This window comes from Archocentrus centrarchus, chromosome 9 (assembly GCF_007364275.1).
Source record: "Archocentrus centrarchus isolate MPI-CPG fArcCen1 chromosome 9, fArcCen1, whole genome shotgun sequence".
NCBI lineage: Eukaryota > Metazoa > Chordata > Actinopteri > Cichliformes > Cichlidae > Archocentrus > Archocentrus centrarchus.
This window is the reverse complement of record NC_044354.1, coordinates 15508772-15525900: the sequence shown is the minus strand read 5'-3', so window position 1 is coordinate 15525900 and position 17129 is coordinate 15508772. Positions and strand designations below refer to the sequence as shown.

The 17129-nt window shown below is 43.1% G+C and overlaps 1 protein-coding gene across 1 annotated transcript; it reads left to right on the top strand.

Annotated features, from left to right (window-relative positions):
- The first annotated feature begins 1255 nt into the window (after positions 1-1255).
- On the top strand, positions 1256-16289 carry tent2 (terminal nucleotidyltransferase 2). The gene is made up of 15 exons (XM_030737683.1): positions 1256-1332; positions 1680-1834; positions 2431-2538; positions 2645-2900; positions 3008-3122; positions 3200-3288; positions 3408-3465; positions 3724-3790; positions 3881-3957; positions 4115-4243; positions 4332-4375; positions 5390-5526; positions 6096-6187; positions 14375-14454; positions 14545-16289. The coding sequence occupies exons 2-15, from the start codon at positions 1716-1718 to the stop codon at positions 14629-14631; spliced, it is 1458 nt and encodes a 485-aa protein (XP_030593543.1). The 5' UTR covers positions 1256-1332; positions 1680-1715; the 3' UTR covers positions 14632-16289.
- The last annotated feature ends 840 nt before the right edge of the window (positions 16290-17129 follow it).

Below are 17129 nucleotides of genomic sequence, written 5' to 3'. Positions count from 1 at the left end.
GTTCCCATTTCTTGAATTGAATCTCCGAAAAATGCCAAAGATAACACAGTTTGACAGCTATATAATTGTATTTTTGCACCAATAAGGTGATTCTCAAAAAGCTATCAACCAAAAATTTGGCATGTCTCAGCATGGTGTGCTGCATGTCCTTTAAAAATCTGAGGAGACTGGACAAATGGAGGACAAAGGAAGAAGTGACACGTAGCAGCAGATGAATAGTATCTGAACAGTATCACATGTCCTTAAGAAATAGGAAAAAATCAGAAAAAGACCTGACAGGACCCTTAACTGGCCGCTATAGGAAATAGGAAAAAAAAATCAGACAAAGACCTGACAGGACCTGAGGCTGCATGTGGCCCTTCAGTTGATCCATCTACTGTTCACTGAAGCCTCATCAGAAATGTCTCAGTGGAAGGATGGCAGTCAAGAAGCCATTCTTGAGGAAGAGAAACAGGGAGAAAAGGCTGAGGTATGCCAATTTACACAAGAACTGGACTGAAAATCAGTGGCAACAGGTCTGATGGAGTGATGAATCCAAATTTTCAGTTCAACACGTCATCAATATGGATGGAGGAGGGTACAACAGTGAGTATCAGCCATCTGTAAAACAAGTCATGATTTGGGCTGCAATTCAGCCAGTGGTGTTGGAGATATTGTCAAAATTGATGAAATTGCGAATGCAGAAAAGTACCATCAGGTTTTGAGCCACCATGTAATACCGTCTGGAAAGCTTCTGATTGCCAACAGCTTTCTTTTTCAGCTTGATGATGATCCCAAACACACTGCAGTAAAGCATACTTTGATAGAAACACACACAGTGGAACACTGTGATCATCCTGATAGAGAACGAAAACAAAAGGCACCCAACATCCAAAAAAGTGAGTCTCCTTTAAGAAGCCTGGAGAACTATTCCTACTACTGCATAAGACTACTTAAATAAATTACAAGAAAACTGCCTAAAAGAGTTCAGGATGTGCTGAAAAATAAAGGTGGGCATACCAAAATATTCACTTTCAAACTTGTACAAACTCTGTTTTTGCCTTAAACATGTTTGATTGCACGTTTCAAGAAATAGCTTAAGACTTTTGCCTATAGGTCTATATCAGACTAAGTTTGAAGTGTGTACACAGTTACACAAATGTGCAGTTTTTCTCTCGGTGTCTAGTGTTACTGAAACGACGATGTGCAGCTTTACTGGGTGGATGTTTCCTTTAAAGTGCACGAGGATTCTTTCCCTTTAAGGCCTATTTCATTACGTCATGTTACCAATGCGGAAGTATGTAAGCCGGAAATTAGCATCTTCGGTTTTGTTTACATGTGACATGCAATTTGGTAAGTGTGTTCGTGTTGTTTTAAGTTCAGGTTTCAAATGAATGTTATTAACATTTAGTGACACCTTTTCACAGATATACCCCTCATTAAAAATATCACAGAAACGTCTTAAACTGTTAAAGTGTTCTCGGCAATGTTTAAATTAGCTAGCTAGGCGCTGCTAATCGCCAGCTAGCGATTGTTAGCTTGCTACGCCGGTAAGTTTCGGTTTCCCGAGTCACTTTGTGTTGCATTGTTACTGTTATTATTATTGGGTGACAGATGACACAGTTTCTACTCCGGTACCAACGTTATTGGCTTCAATATCTTTGTTTTTTCTTGTCTTTTGTTCCCTTTCGGAACATCAGCGAAGTTGATCCTGGAGCTCCGTAAAGAACCGCAGCATGTTCCCCCGCAGAGCTCCCCCACCGAGGGGGCGATCAGCCTACAGTAATGGCCTCTACCCGCCGCCGCCGCCCCAGTGCTACGATTACAACCACCAAAGCCTGTCAGGTGTCAACAGGTGAGTCCTGCGAAGGAAAAAAAAAAAAAACCTCATGTACCAGTGGCAGTGGTGTACCAGACAGTAGCTGCTTCAAGCAGAGCAGGAGTAAACTTTTTGAGCTGTCGTGGAAAAAGTTCCTGTTTTTTGTTTAGAACTGCAAGCGTTGGTTGATCAGTTTATAAAGAAGAAAAAACTTATAATACCAACGTCCCATATAAGAAGATTTAACGCTTTTCACTGTAATAGAAAACTGTCTGTAAATATGGATTCTGGTGCTCAAAAAAAAAACAAAATTTAGAATGGTTTGCTGGAAACTGCAGCAGACAGTCTGGAGCCCGTTTTCAAAAAGTACCGTTTTCACACCGTTCTCGTGTTAACTGGAGGCTGAAACGCATCAAAACTTTGCCGTTTTCATCTGAAAACGTTCTCGTGTAAACGGAGCCTGAGTTTCTTTCTATGAATTATGCCTGATGGCACCAGAATGAAAGAAAACAAGACAATAGAGACTGACAAGTTATCTTTTATGTCATCATTTACTAGTTTCTTGCTTTAGATTTTTATGTTCTGTACAGTAAAATGTGCATATGGGTTTGTATTTTTGTTTGTTCTTTTAGCTTTCATGTCCCTAGACCTGAGAGGTTGCCTTCATATGAATGGAACCCTCCACCATCCACCTCTATGGTTCAGCCTCGTCACATGCCCGCTATGATCAATGGGCGCAAGTATGTCATGTATCACCATTTATTGATGACAGAATAAGCCACATTTGTCTAAGTCTTTTGCCTTTTTCATTTTTTCCTACCTTTCTTTATATTGTGCTTCTTACAGGAGACAGAATGATGAGTTCAGCCCTCATGTTGTGAAGCGCCAACGTGTTAACACCTCCAGCCACCACTCAATTGGCCCCACTTTAATTCATAGCCCACCTCCCCATCATCGTCCTGACCGAGCGGCGGCAGAGCCCTCAAGATTATCTCTCACTGGTTTTGATCATTCTTATCCCGGCCCTAACTTAGACAGCCACCCTCAGGTACCCGTCGTGCCAGAACGCTCCAGCAGCCTGCATGCCTCCGCTACGGACAAGGTAAATTCAGACACTGTTAGTCTTTAGATGAAAAATATTAAGTTTTGAGTATGTTTACTTGTAGATGTGTTCAGTTTAGTCAGCGTTGCATGTTTTTGTGCCCTCAGCTGAGTTGTCAGATGGTGGAGCTGTTTGAGGCGTGCCAGCAACAACCTTCAGATTTGGAACGGAAGGAGGTGTGTCGCACTCGTTTGCAACAAGACATACAGCAAGTCTTTTCGTGTATGTATGAAATGTACAGCCACAGTCTGCTCTGCCTTCTTGCTTTGATTCTTATTCACCAAGTGCTTTTCTCACAGCGGCACGGCTTTACTTGACTGGATCATCTATGAATGGATTGGGCTGCCGGAGCAGTGATGCTGATATGTGCCTTGTTATCAAGGGAAATGTAACTATCTTTGACCCTGTACTGTAGATGGCATGCAAACATTTAAAAAAAAGTCATAGTCATAGATACCCACTTCCTCTTTAACACCTGCAATGTTGCTTTTTTTTTTTTTGTCACAGAAAAAGCCGGATGCCATTCGTGTCCTTGCTTGTCTCCAAAGGTTGTTCAGAAAACTCTGTAAGTAATATCAAATTATCTATAAAAAACACGTCTTACTTAGTAATATGTAAGTCAGTATTACTGCATATATCTAGTATGTTTTCTTAAATAAAAATAACATTTCTGGTGTCCTTTGTGGGCTCTCATACGAGGTCTCCCTTAGATTTTATGCTTTTGTCACTAGGGGGAGCTGCTCACTCAATGGAAAACGGGTTTCTGTTTAGAGAAAATGAAACAAATGACAGTAGATCTCATGATGTTTGTTTTGATTTCCAGCTTATGTAGAGAGGACTCAGCTGATCAGAGCCAAAGTGCCAATCCTCAGGTTCAGGGAGAAAGGCAGGTGGGAGCAAAACAGCTGCTGAAGCCGTCATCATCAAATCAGAAATGAGATTTATAATGTTTATGATTCTCTACGGTCTTCATTCCTTAGTGATCTGGAGTTCGATCTGAATGTCAACAACACAGTGGGCATCAGGAATACATTCCTTCTGAGGAGTTACGCCTATGGTGGGTGACATGGTCAATAAGACCTTTTGTATTTTTTTCATGGGCTCAGCGGTTTTTAAACCTCAGCTTTCACTGTAATTGTGTGTTTTTGAATCCAGCTATAAGCAGTGCAGTGGTTGCTTGATTTGACCTGCTGTGTTTACATGGTCTCTCTCAGCCGATCTCAGGGTAAGACCCATGATCCTTGTCATCAAGAAATGGGCACGGCACAATCAAATCAATGATGCCAGCAAAGGAACATTAAGCAGCTACACGCTGGCGCTGATGGTCCTGCACTACCTCCAGAGTCAGTACAGTCACAGATGCAGATTCTTTCCACTTGTTCTTTTGACTTACACCCACTCAACTTGTGTGTGATGTGTTGTTTTCTGTAGCACTTGGTGAACCTGTCCTCCCTTCTCTACAGAGGGACTACCCAGTAAGTATCTTTTCTGCATTTGCAGTCAATTAAATATCTTGTTTAGTATTAGTTACAAATGGAAAGTACAAGACATTACATATGTTTAACAATCAGAAATTACTTAAACATTTAAATTTGAGTCAAAGCCATTTATATATGGTATTTATTTTCTCTTACAACCCACCATTTAGTAAGATAATTAGCTACATGACAAACTATTTATAGAATCTCTAATTGCACAGTCACACTAGAGAAAAATCGGACAGAAACCTCCTGGGAAAAATCGGGGATTACACTAAATTTTTTTTGCATTCAGCAACTAAACGCAAGTAGTTGTAGTGACCAGTTAATAGTATTGTGCTCTCAACTTCAGACTGACTGCGGTTACTCTGAGACATGTTGGTGAAGATTTGCAAATAACTGCCATCTAATTTATTAATGCACAGATTGCCAACATATTACAATCAGTCTGTGCCAGTGAGTGCAACTCTCAATAGGGAACTTGACTCAAATGGTTGCCAACTGGTTGTGTTCTGCTTACAGTCCTATATAAAAGCAATGTTGCCGAGTGACTGTCGATTTGCAGTTAAATCGCCATCCTGCAGCAATTGTGTCATTAATTGTGGAGGAACGTGTTTCAAATCTATTTGGTTCTCCCTGGATTGCATTTAAATAGTTAATGTGAATTTCTGTGTATGTTGACAGCAACAGATTTGCGATCTATTTATTTATTTTTTAACTGTATTATCACAAATAGATTACATGTAATTGCCAACTTGACCTCATTCAATTGCAAATTGATAGCAGTCTGACTCCATCTTATTGCCATTTTATTGCCCCAAATTTCTTTGAAGATGACTGCAGGTAGTTGCAGACCTCGTCCCCGTCTTCAAAGCAGCCATTTCAGAGGCAGCAAGATCGCAAGTTCCTTTATGGCTGCAGTAATTTTGGTTGTGGCGCAGTCTCCGACCACCGTTTTCTCTAGTGTGACTGTAGCATAAATGAGTTTTTGTCCCGTGTCCTGATTTTTAGGAGTCGTTTAATCCCTTAATGGACCTGGATGTTGTTCCAGAGGGACCCAAACACATCCCTCCCTATGTCTCAAGAAACAAGTCCTCCCTGGGAGAGCTGCTTTTGGGATTTCTCAAATACTATGCCACACAGTTCAGGTAACTTCGAAGAGTATTACATTGAGTGGTTCTTTTGCCTGTTGATTTTCTTGCTCCCATTCTTCATCTCCCACTCTTCTTGCCAACTCCTCCTCCCTCTCAGTCGTCCGTTTCTCCTCTCCGTATTCTGTACAGCTTCCTCCTCTCTGGTTTCATGTTTCTTGCTGAGGGGCAGGAGCAGGTGAGACCTTTGGCCTTACATGACATACCGTAATCCCTGTGTATGCAATATGTGTACTACCACACCATACCAAAGTGGAAATCAAATTACATTCATGGTGCAGACATTTTGCAGTGTGACTCACTTCAGACAGATCACACAAGTTGAATGATTTTTTTTTTTTTGGCAAGACGTGTAAACTATTAAATTATGTATAATTTCTATGTGACCATCTTGTAATTCTGACAAAAGTGAGTTCAAGGATATTAGATGAAGAAAGTCAGTCTGCCTGCAGTCTTTTTGGAGTAAAGTATGGATATGAAGTACTGTATGTAAAGGCACTGCCGTGGTTCTTGAGACCCTTGAAGCACTGAGTAATCACTTTCCTATTGTTTTCTTTGTCTTGCAGGTGGGATAAACAGGTGATCTCTATTCGAGAAGCCAGAGCGCTCCCTAAGAACACTTCTCAAGAGTGGCATAACAAATTCATATGTGTGGAAGGTATGCAGTTTCTTGGAAATAACAGGCCATGGTCACCACCTTTTAATATTTATATCACTGTAACCCACATACTACTGATCGGTATGAATGGGCCCTGAGTTCGTATTCAACGGCATTAATTACTTAACCACTATAACATCACACACTCTACAATTGGAATTAACAATACCACACTTTAATTAGAAAACCACCAAAAACACACTTAAATCAATATTTCAGTTCTTTCAGGTCAATTAACGGTTCAAATATACATGTATCCCCACACACAACAGTCCCAAATAATGTTATTAAACAAAACAAACCCGTTGCAGGCCTGATTCGGAGCTCGGGTACGGTGAGACCAGAAACTTTGCGGTCCTTTCACTCAATTAGAGCCAAAATAAAATAATAAGCCAACAGTACCTTTTTCCAATATGGCGGTGCAAACGTTCAGTCCACGTTGTCCCACACAGGCAAGAAGCACAGGGAATACCCGTCTGGTCGCCGTTTCCTGCGTAGCCAGAGGAACTCTGAACTATAGGTAGCTCAGAGCGCTATCTGGGATCCTCTTTTGTCTGTGTGCGGTAAGAGTCAGCTGAGTCCTGTAGCGATTAGCCGGGCTAGCCAACCGCAGCTTTCCAGACGATCAGCGCGGCTAATTTCCGCTCGATTATCCAGCGAGCAAACCACGACTTTCAAGTCCAAACACTTACAGGCGTAGGCTGCGCCAAATTAAACTGTCCTCCTTCCGTCCACCTGGCCGATGTCCGAACACGGAGTACCAGTTTAACTCTCCATAAAACTTTCACTTTTTCAGTCAAAGTCTAGCGCACCTCTCTTCTCGGGTCTCTCTTTTTCCTTCTCCCTCGCGCACACTCACACCACCTCCAATCAGCAGCCAGTACAGAAACAGGTGACTAAAATGAAACACTAGATTGGCTTTCCTTCACAACAAATGAAATAAACAAATAAAATAGAATATTTATGGCAAATTAATTATCTTAACACCTTAACATTTGAAATTTTAACATTCACATAAATGCATTTAACCACATTCAATCAACTTATTTATGTCCATTTCCTACAGGGCTACACCCTCCCCCATCAACACGTCTGATGTCCTCAGCAGACTAACATCTTAAGTAACTTAATGAACTGCATGGTAACAGGAAATGGGTAAAGTGTTTAACATTAGCTGTCTTTTTAGCCCTTTCCAATCTGTATCACAATACCTCTGTGTACAATAGTCAATGGTTGATCTCGAGATTTTCCTGGTTTATCGTAGGTCAACCTTACTACTGGTTTCACTGACCTTTTGGGCCTAGTCCTCTTTGTAGGTAGTCTTGAGCCAGGGCTACTAGACTGTCTTACACCTTCATCACTGTTCGAACCATCGTCAGGCTCAGTGCTGGCTTCATGGTCAGTGTCACGGTCAGAGTCTACAGGAGAATGATCTGGTCGGTCAGAGTAGTTGTCACTCAGTGGAATGCAGTCTCCCACCTGTTCCCCTCTACTCACAGTGTCATCCCTCCTCTGAACCATTTTCTCAAAATAAGTCCTATAGGGTCTAGATGGCAAACCACCCTCAAAATCAGATGACTCACTTGAACTCACCCCTTCACTTTGTATGGAATGATGGGTGCTAACCCTCTCAGGCCGCTTCTGGCTGTCTAATCTCTTTGCTCGCTTATTTGATGCATCCTGTGAGTACTCCATCATTGGGATTCGCACTAAGTCTCCTATAGGAAGAAGATTATCCCTATGTAATGTCCTGACTCTGTCCTTGCCATTCTGGGATTTTACTTTGTAGACCGGCAAATTTGGCATTCTGGCCACAACAACATAGGGAACGTCACACCAGCGATTCTCAAGCTTGTGTTTCCCTTTTATTCCAAGATTTCTCACCAACACTCTGTCACCTGGCTCTAGAGTCTGGGCCACAAGTCTCTTGTCATAAGTCCTCTTGTTTCTCAAGTGCGACTTGCCAGAGGCTTCTGCAGCCAGCTCATAAGCCTTCTGCAAATCCTCCTTCAGTTTGGTAACATAGGAAGAGTGCTGATGTTCTGCCCTTTCATTTAGATGTATCCCAAAACACACATCCACTGGAAGTCTAGCTTCTCTTCCAAACATCAAGAAGTACGGCGAATATCCGGTAGCATCACATTTAGTGCTGTTATAAGCGTGCACAAGATGTGTAACATACTGACTCCATTGCCGCTTCTTTTCCTGCTTCAGAGTCCCTAGCATTGACAACAAGGTCCTGTTAAATCGTTCGGGCTGAGGATCACCCTGAGGATGGTACGGAGTAGTCCGCGACTTACGTATGCCAAGGATTTTCAGCATTTCCTTAATGAGTCTCGACTCAAAGTCTCGTCCCTGATCCGAATGAATCCGGGCTGGCAAACCGTAGTGCACAAAATACTTCTCCACCAAAACCTTGGCGACTGTGAGAGCCTTCTGGTTTTTGGTTGGAAATGCTTGGGCATATCTTGTGAAATGGTCTGTGATCACTAGCACATTACTTATTCCTTTGGAGTCAGGCTCCATGGACAGGAAATCAATACAGACCAACTCCATCGGCCCTGTGCTGACTATTTGGTGCAGTGGTGCCACTCTTTGGCATGGAGTTTTCCTCAAGAGGCCCTCTCCACAGTTTTTTATGTAGTGTTCTGCCTCGACAGACATCTTGGGCCAGAAGAATCTGCTTCGGAGCATATCAACTGTCCTTTCCACGCCCATATGACCTAAGTCATCATGCATGGATTTCAGCACCACAGCTCTGAATTCAGCAGGTAGCACCAGTTGGTAAGTCTTTTCTCCTGCACGACTTATACTCAGTCGGTGAAGGAGTCTGTCTTTCATAATCAACTTTCCCATTTCTCGTTTCATGGCAAGTAAGTCTGGGTTTGTCTTGATCTCATCTGGCCATCTGCCACTTTTTATGGCCTCAATGGTTGGTCTTATTACAGGATCTTGTTCCTGTGCTGCCATTAGCTCAGGCTTGGACAATTGCCTCAGATTGTTCAACTCCAAGTTTGTAGAAAAGGTGTAAGCATCAGGCACACAATCTGGATGGGCTCCAAGCTGCTGCGCGTATCTTGGTGAGTCCTCAGGAGAATTAAGGCCACCAACTCTCTGGCAAATAGACTTAACACTCTCCTGAGAGATGTTTCGCATTTCTGTCTTCCTTTCTCCTGGCTCCATCCGGGACAACAGATCAGCATCAATGTTGTTTCTGCCAGGTCGGTAAACAATGTCAAAGTCATACACTGACAAATCTGACAACCATCTATGTCCTGTCGCATTGAGTTTTGCTGACGTAAGGACATAGGTTAGCGGGTTGTTATCAGTGTACACTGTAAAGCGGACTCCATAGAGATAATCGTGGAATTTCTCAACCACGGCCCACTTAAGAGAGAGAAATTCAAGCTGATGGATGGGATAATTCTTTTCTGATGAACTGAGTTTACGGCTGGCAAATGCAACCGGCCGAAGCCCTTCAGGATGCTCTTGATACAAGACTGCACCAAGACCTGACAGGCTAGCATCCACATGCAGCACATATGGCTTACTAGGGTCGGCAAAGGCTAGAACTGGTGCATTCGTGAGGCAGGTTTTAATAGCTTCAAATGCCTCGGTGCACACTTGATCCCATCTGTCTCCAAAGGGATCCCTCTCATCCAAATAGGCATGATTCTGCCCTGTCTTGGGTCTCCTTCCCCGCTGAGTTGGGGCGTACCCTTTAGTGAGGTCTGTCAAAGGGCGGACAATAGCTGAGTAATTGTGGATAAACCTCCGATAGTATCCACAAAACCCTAGAAATGATCGCAAGGTCTTAAGGTTGTGCGGCCTGGGCCAGTTCACGACAGCCTCCACTTTGCCGGGGTCGGCTGCGACACCTTCTGCTGACACTATGTGACCCACATACTTGACTTGCGTCTGACAGAACTGACATTTGTCAAGTGAAACCTTGAGTCCTGCCTCGTTGAGTCTGTCCAACACTTTCAGGAGTCTCTCTTCGTGCTCCTCTAGTGTTTTCCCAAAACTATTAAGTCGTCCAGGTAAACTAGTACCTGGAGCAAGTTCATGTCACCGACGACCCTCTCCATCAACCTTTGGAAGGTCGCAGGAGCTCCAGTGATGCCTTGAGGCATCCGCTCAAACTGATAGAAACCTAGCGGACATATGAAAGCGGTTTTCTCTTTGTCCTCCTCCTTCATGGCTATCTGGTAGTAGCCACTCCTTAAGTCCAGGACGGAAAACCATTTGCTTCCAGATAGACAATCTAGAACTTCATCAATCCGGGGGGTTGTGTATTGATCAGGCACAGTGCGGCTGTTGAGTGTGCGGTAATCAATGCACATTCTGACTTCTCCGTTTTTCTTTCGAACAATGACAATTGGAGAGGCATAAGGACTCCTAGACTCCTTAATTATGCCTGCTGCCAATAACCTCTGTATGTGACGACGCACATCATCAATATCAGCTGGAGCAATGCGTCTGGACCGCTCACGAAATGGTCGCGGGTCTGACAGACGAATTGTATGCTCTACATCTCTGGCTAACCCCACATCAAGTTCATGAGAAGAGAATACATCGGCCCTTTCAGACAATTTCTGACGGAGCCTGGCTTTCCACTCCTCTGGAACAGGAGATGAGCCAAAGTTGATAAGACTGATGTCAAATCCCTCAGACACCAGCTGTTGTTCTGACACGGTTGTAACAACATCAGTCGTGCACAGACAGCCTAAGGTGGTGCCAGCTGGAATCGTTATGTCTTTAAGTGACTCGTTTTGCAGAAGAACTGTGAACTGGTTAGCATCCACAGCATTGCTTGGGATTGTCATGGACTGTAACAATACACCAGCGGGAAGAGGGTTGGTAGAAGAAGCTTCTACCATCAAGATCTCATGAGGCAAGGGCTGTTTTAGCTCAACTTTACAGGTTGCTTTACAGCTGCTCCCTGCAGGTAGCACAAGAGAACCAGGACCCTGCCACTTGACACACCCTACTTCATCATCATCATCTTCTTCCTCAGGGCAAGCGCTGTGCACCATCAAGGGTGAAACAGACACACCTGAGGTACCCTCACAGAGCTGGGCTAGCCTCTTGGGAAGGTTGGCACTGGCATTGGTTCCTAAAATCACTGGAGTCTGGTCAGGGCCTGGGGGGTCAGGACATATGAGTGCTAGGACTGACATAGTGGTTGGTGCTCCCACTACTTTCTTTGGAAACTCTATGTCCACCACCACATAGCCACGATATGGGTAGCTTGAATCACTCAATCCCCAAATGTTTAGCCGACTCACAGGGTGAATAGGGATATCTGATAGGTATCTCTGGTACCAAGACTCAAAGATTATGCTGACTCTTGAGCCGCTGTCTAATAATGCCTTACACAGGTGCCCATTGACTTTCAGTGGCTCTAAAGATGGTGGCCCAATCAGGCCTTCTGGAAGCCCATGGGACTCCAACACGTCCACTGCACTTTTCCTAACTGTACCAGCCACTTCTTCGGGGATGGTTTTACCTGTAGCTGGTTGGGGTTTACCCCTGGTTTTCTTGAGAACTCCAAGGAGTCTCTGAATAACCTTGCTCTGGTTCTCAGGCTTGTTACACTTTGGCGCTATGTGGCCATTTTCCCCACAGCGGTAACAAAAGCGTTCTTCTGAGTCAGGTGACTGCCTGGCTGATGGAGTCCCCACCGCCATCACAGTTGGAGAAGCTCCTGCCTGACAGGACAGCCGTGTACCTACTTTCTTTTGCAACTGCTTCACTTGTTTCTTTAGGGCAACCACTTCAGGGTCCACATTATTCTCTGAAGCTAGCTCTCTGCTATCCAACTGCTTTTCACCCTTCTCTGTTTCTGCAGGAGAATGGGTAGCAAGTGCTGCAAACATGGCTTTTACTTCTTTGAGTTCTGCTTTCAGGCTCTGTATCTCAGATTGCCTGTTGTCAGCTTGTGGCTTAACTTGAACCGAGCTCACTGAGCGGTTCAGCTTAACTCTGGAAGCTTCATATTCTTCCTCTATGCGAATTTCTCGCAGTAGTTCAAGGAAGGTTGGGGGTTTGGTCCTCCTCTCTCTAAGACGGAGGTTAATTAGCATTAAGTCAGCATCTACTGCACCTTTAAGTAGCTGCTCAACACGTGCGGTGTCCATACTGTTAACTGGGATACCACCTCTTTGTACAACTTTTGTCAAAGCACGCTCTAACCTGCGGAGAAAATCAGACAACTTTTCCCCAGGTTGTTGCTGCAACAGTCTAAAGGCAAAATACAAGTCATCTCCAGACTCTGCCAGTCCAAAGGCACTCTCTAACGCCTCTAAACATCCTTCAGGGGTCACATCCGGATCAGATAAACGCACTGCTTTTATCACATCTAACGCTGGCCCCTTTAAACTCTCTATGACTCTCCTCCTTTTTTCTTTTGGAGAGCCAGGACACTCTTCGACCAGCAGGTATGCTTGCTCTAACCAGTGGTCAAATTGTTCCTCACCCGCTGGGGTGGGGATGTTACCTGAAAAAATTCTCAGGCGTCGGTGTCCTGCATTCTCTGGGGACGGTTTAACTGTTTTGTCCAGCAGGTCACCAACAGCACGCAAGATGGACTCAGTAGGAGACACTGGCTGTGATCCAGCCAATAAAGCTTGCACATCCTCGGCAGACTTTCCTTCAGCCTCCAACAGAGCTTTCAGTTTACCAGCAAAATCTTCCTCAACCCCAGGAGTTTCAGCTGCTACACAAATTGGCCATGCTGTCAATCCATCGGGAGAGCGAACTTCTTTTGGGACTGCTGAGTCAGTCACTTTTTGTCGACACTCACAAAGCACTAACACTTGATTGTCTGTGTCACTTAGCATTCGTCCTCTGACTCTTACGCGCCCAAGACACTTGATAGTCTGTAGTGTATCTTCTATCTGCGCAATCTCTGTGTGCTCTGGAACTACAGTCAGTAAAGCATGATTTTCATCTAATGTCTCTCCACTACACCAGTTCTTCAATCTGGTCACTAGGTTGGTATCCATGTCAAAGATCCTCTATTAACATTCCCTCATGTAATACAGTTAGAGACTCAATACATTTTTTTTTTGTTTTTATACACATCAAATATAACACAATCCCAGCGGTGCCTCCATTTATGTAACCCACATACTACTGATCGGTATGAATGGGCCCTGAGTTCGTATTCAACGGCATTAATTACTTAACCACTATAACATCACACACTCTACAATTGGAATTAACAATACCACACTTTAATTAGAAAACCACCAAAAACACACTTAAATCAATATTTCAGTTCTTTCAGGTCAATTAACGGTTCAAATATACATGTATCCCCACACACAACAGTCCCAAATAATGTTATTAAACAAAACAAACCCGTTGCAGGCCTGATTCGGAGCTCGGGTACGGTGAGACCAGAAACTTTGCGGTCCTTTCACTCAATTAGAGCCAAAATAAAATAATAAGCCAACAGTACCTTTTTCCAATATGGCGGTGCAAACGTTCAGTCCACGTTGTCCCACACAGGCAAGAAGCACAGGGAATACCCGTCTGGTCGCCGTTTCCTGCGTAGCCAGAGGAACTCTGAACTATAGGTAGCTCAGAGCGCTATCTGGGATCCTCTTTTGTCTGTGTGCGGTAAGAGTCAGCTGAGTCCTGTAGCGATTAGCCGGGCTAGCCAACCGCAGCTTTCCAGACGATCAGCGCGGCTAATTTCCGCTCGATTATCCAGCGAGCAAACCACGACTTTCAAGTCCAAACACTTACAGGCGTAGGCTGCGCCAAATTAAACTGTCCTCCTTCCGTCCACCTGGCCGATGTCCGAACACGGAGTACCAGTTTAACTCTCCATAAAACTTTCACTTTTTCAGTCAAAGTCTAGCGCACCTCTCTTCTCGGGTCTCTCTTTTTCCTTCTCCCTCGCGCACACTCACACCACCTCCAATCAGCAGCCAGTACAGAAACAGGTGACTAAAATGAAACACTAGATTGGCTTTCCTTCACAACAAATGAAATAAACAAATAAAATAGAATATTTATGGCAAATTAATTATCTTAACACCTTAACATTTGAAATTTTAACATTCACATAAATGCATTTAACCACATTCAATCAACTTATTTATGTCCATTTCCTACAGGGCTACATCACTATGAGAAATGTCCGCAATAATTCAAAAGTGAATCCTTTTGTTTCAGAACCTTTTGAAAGAAATAATGTTGCCAGGGCCGTCCATGAGAAGATAAAGTTTGATGCCATTAAAGCTCAATTTGCTGAGGTACGTTGGGAGTTTTGATAACCACTCCTTCTTCTCCAAGCCGCTGTGGGCCAGATGTGAGTTATTCATAATCGCCCTCTGTCTCCACAGTCGTGTCGGATACTACACGAGAGGAAGGACCTGAACTCGATCCTCCCTTTCAGAGCCGTCATGATTAAGGAGTCATCCAGGGGATAAGAGATTCCTCTAATTAGACAAGCTGACTGGTGTCTTCTACCTCAAGACCATCTCCCGAAACAATGCAAGACTGTATGGATGTGCTGAGAGAGAAAGCCGGCTACCTTGGAACCTTCACAGCCGTAAAGGATGGAGGGATGAATACTGTAGCCGCTTCTGTATTAGTCACACCTGTGGTTTCTGCGGCTGTAATGTGTCACTGACTTTTCAATGCAGTGCTGCCAAATTGGTATAATGGATAATATTCCAGCATTTGAGTAAAATATATATTTATAGAGGCACTAAAGGCCTCTGAAATTAAACTCCTGTCACTGAAACTGATGACAGAAAAATACTGAAGCTGTTGTAAGATATGGTTATTGCTGCTATATGGCCCTTTTCCCCAATACATATAGCATTGCAGGGAATACTTTTATCAGTGAATTGGGAGATGACACAAAGTGAGACCAGTGGGCTCCTCTTATGTAAAGTTAGTTTAAATGGAAGCAACAGTATTTTATTTTGAAAGGTGAGTCCCAGCTACTGATCAGTTAAAGTTGCATCTACATTATTTGAGCCATACTGCACAGCGTTGTCTTTAAAAATGATTAATCTCTGCCACGTTTATACATGTACAGTATATCTAGTCTCTGAACCAGCTTGTAACATCAGAGTTTATTTTCTATTTTTATAGGTCATTATTGAGACTATAGTGGATTTAAACACTTTAGACACTTTTTGCTTAAAGCTGCATTAAAGGCCCTCTCCTTTCCCACCCTTGCTGTCTCAAGGTTAGGTCAGTGTTGTAATTTGAAGTTCCCTTATTATGTTCATTTAAAGGCTCATAATTTTTATTTGGTTTTACTAGAATGGGTTTACATGCTTCACAGTGAAAAAAATCTCACACTGCGTTGCTGCCGCTGTCTGAAACATTCCTTTTGTTGTCTGGAACAGAATATTTGGTGTTCGATTTCTCGTAGCTGAAATGTTTTATTGCTGGTTACCAGAAGTGGCTCTAGAGATGAAATAAAGGTGGACTATAAGCAGCTGTCTGCATCTGGATTTAATTAGATCCTTATTGTTTGTCTGAGGGCATACCAGACTAGGTGGGGAGTTTGCCAAGTTGTTACCTAGTGATGTAGATAAGTAACTGTAGAAAAGCCTGAGCTACAAATGAGGTGTTTCAGGCTGTTAAGCAGCTGTGTTTTCCATGTCAGAGCTTAGCTCAAGTTGGCTGTTGTAACCTTGCAAACTTTTTGTGCGCACACAAAAGCTTTACAACAGACTTAAGAAAACCCCCAAAGCATGAGAAGGACACTTTAAGTTACTCTGAGGTGATCACTGGAGGACTACAAAGAGGCCAGACTCTAGACCCCCACACCCCCCCTTCCTTTATCATTGCTCCATGTGTGCTGTACCAAAATCTCATTGTCTGGTTTAAAGGCTATGCAGTGACATTTTAGAAATCTACTTGATTTATTTGGCAAAAACTGTTATCCATTCGTTTTTGGATTACTTATACATAAGTTATTTGAAGAATTTCCACTTTACAGTGTAAATTTGTCTTTTCTTTCCTCTTTCGTTGGTGTTTTTCCTGTCTTTTGTACATTTTGTGCATTAATGACTTTTAAATGTTTATTTAAAAAAATTAAATCTCTAAAGATGTATGATTGTTTTCAATGTATGTTTTTGAGCTTCATGTCCACTGAAATCTTGGCTATGCAAATAGAAGCGACAGAATCACATTAAATTGTACACTGGCTTCTTCTAGTGATGCATTTTATATAAATGCCTGCTGTCTTGAGCCATCCCTCATTCCTTTATATTTTGCTTCCAAGGAGCCAGACTTTCTTGTAATCTTTTAAAATGGTCTTGAGATGTTTTCCAGGCTTTCTGAAGGTCTTTCAAAGTTTTTTCTTTGGACATTGGCTGCTTTTTCACTCATTTTCAGTCCTTATACCAGATAATTTTCAGAGGACTGTTTTTTGTTTGTTAAGCCACTTAACACTGACCTATGAATCATTCAAGCATATAAAAGGCACCTAATTCAAAGGATGAGCCACTGATATGTCTACACATAACAGACAACTTAGAAATGAATCTATGAAAAATGGCAAAGATAGTTTGACAGACATAAAATAGTACCCTGCTTAAAAAACCATTAAAGGAACACTTTTAAGTCAGTTAAACTTCGAGGATATTGATCTGGTCAGTTCAGTAGTAGAGGGGATTGTTGATCAGTTTCAGCTGCTTTGGTTTTAAAAAAATTAACAACAGGCGCACTAGAGGGGAAACAGGCAGTTACTCTAGGAGAGCTGGACAAGGCCGTAGAAGGTCCTTCGCCCATCCGCAGGGCTGGTATCTGCTCCTTTGTGCAAGGAGAGAGGATGAGCACTGCCAGAGCCCTACAAAATAACCTCCAGGAAACAGACTTCATGAGGGTGGCCTGAGGGCCTGACATCCTCTAGTCTCTGTCCTCATTGCTGTGTATCCTGATTGGCATTTGCCATAGAATACCA

Bases quoted from the DNA above. Each gene is read 5' to 3' on its own strand.
- tent2 (XM_030737683.1), top strand. From the start codon at position 1,716: ATGTTCCCCCGCAGAGCTCCCCCACCGAGGGGGCGATCAGCCTACAGT. The intron at 1,835-2,430 runs GTGAGTCCTGCG...TTGTTCTTTTAG, and splicing joins AGCCTGTCAGGTGTCAACAG to CTTTCATGTCCCTAGACCTG. The intron at 2,539-2,644 runs GTATGTCATGTA...TGCTTCTTACAG, and splicing joins GCTATGATCAATGGGCGCAA to GAGACAGAATGATGAGTTCA.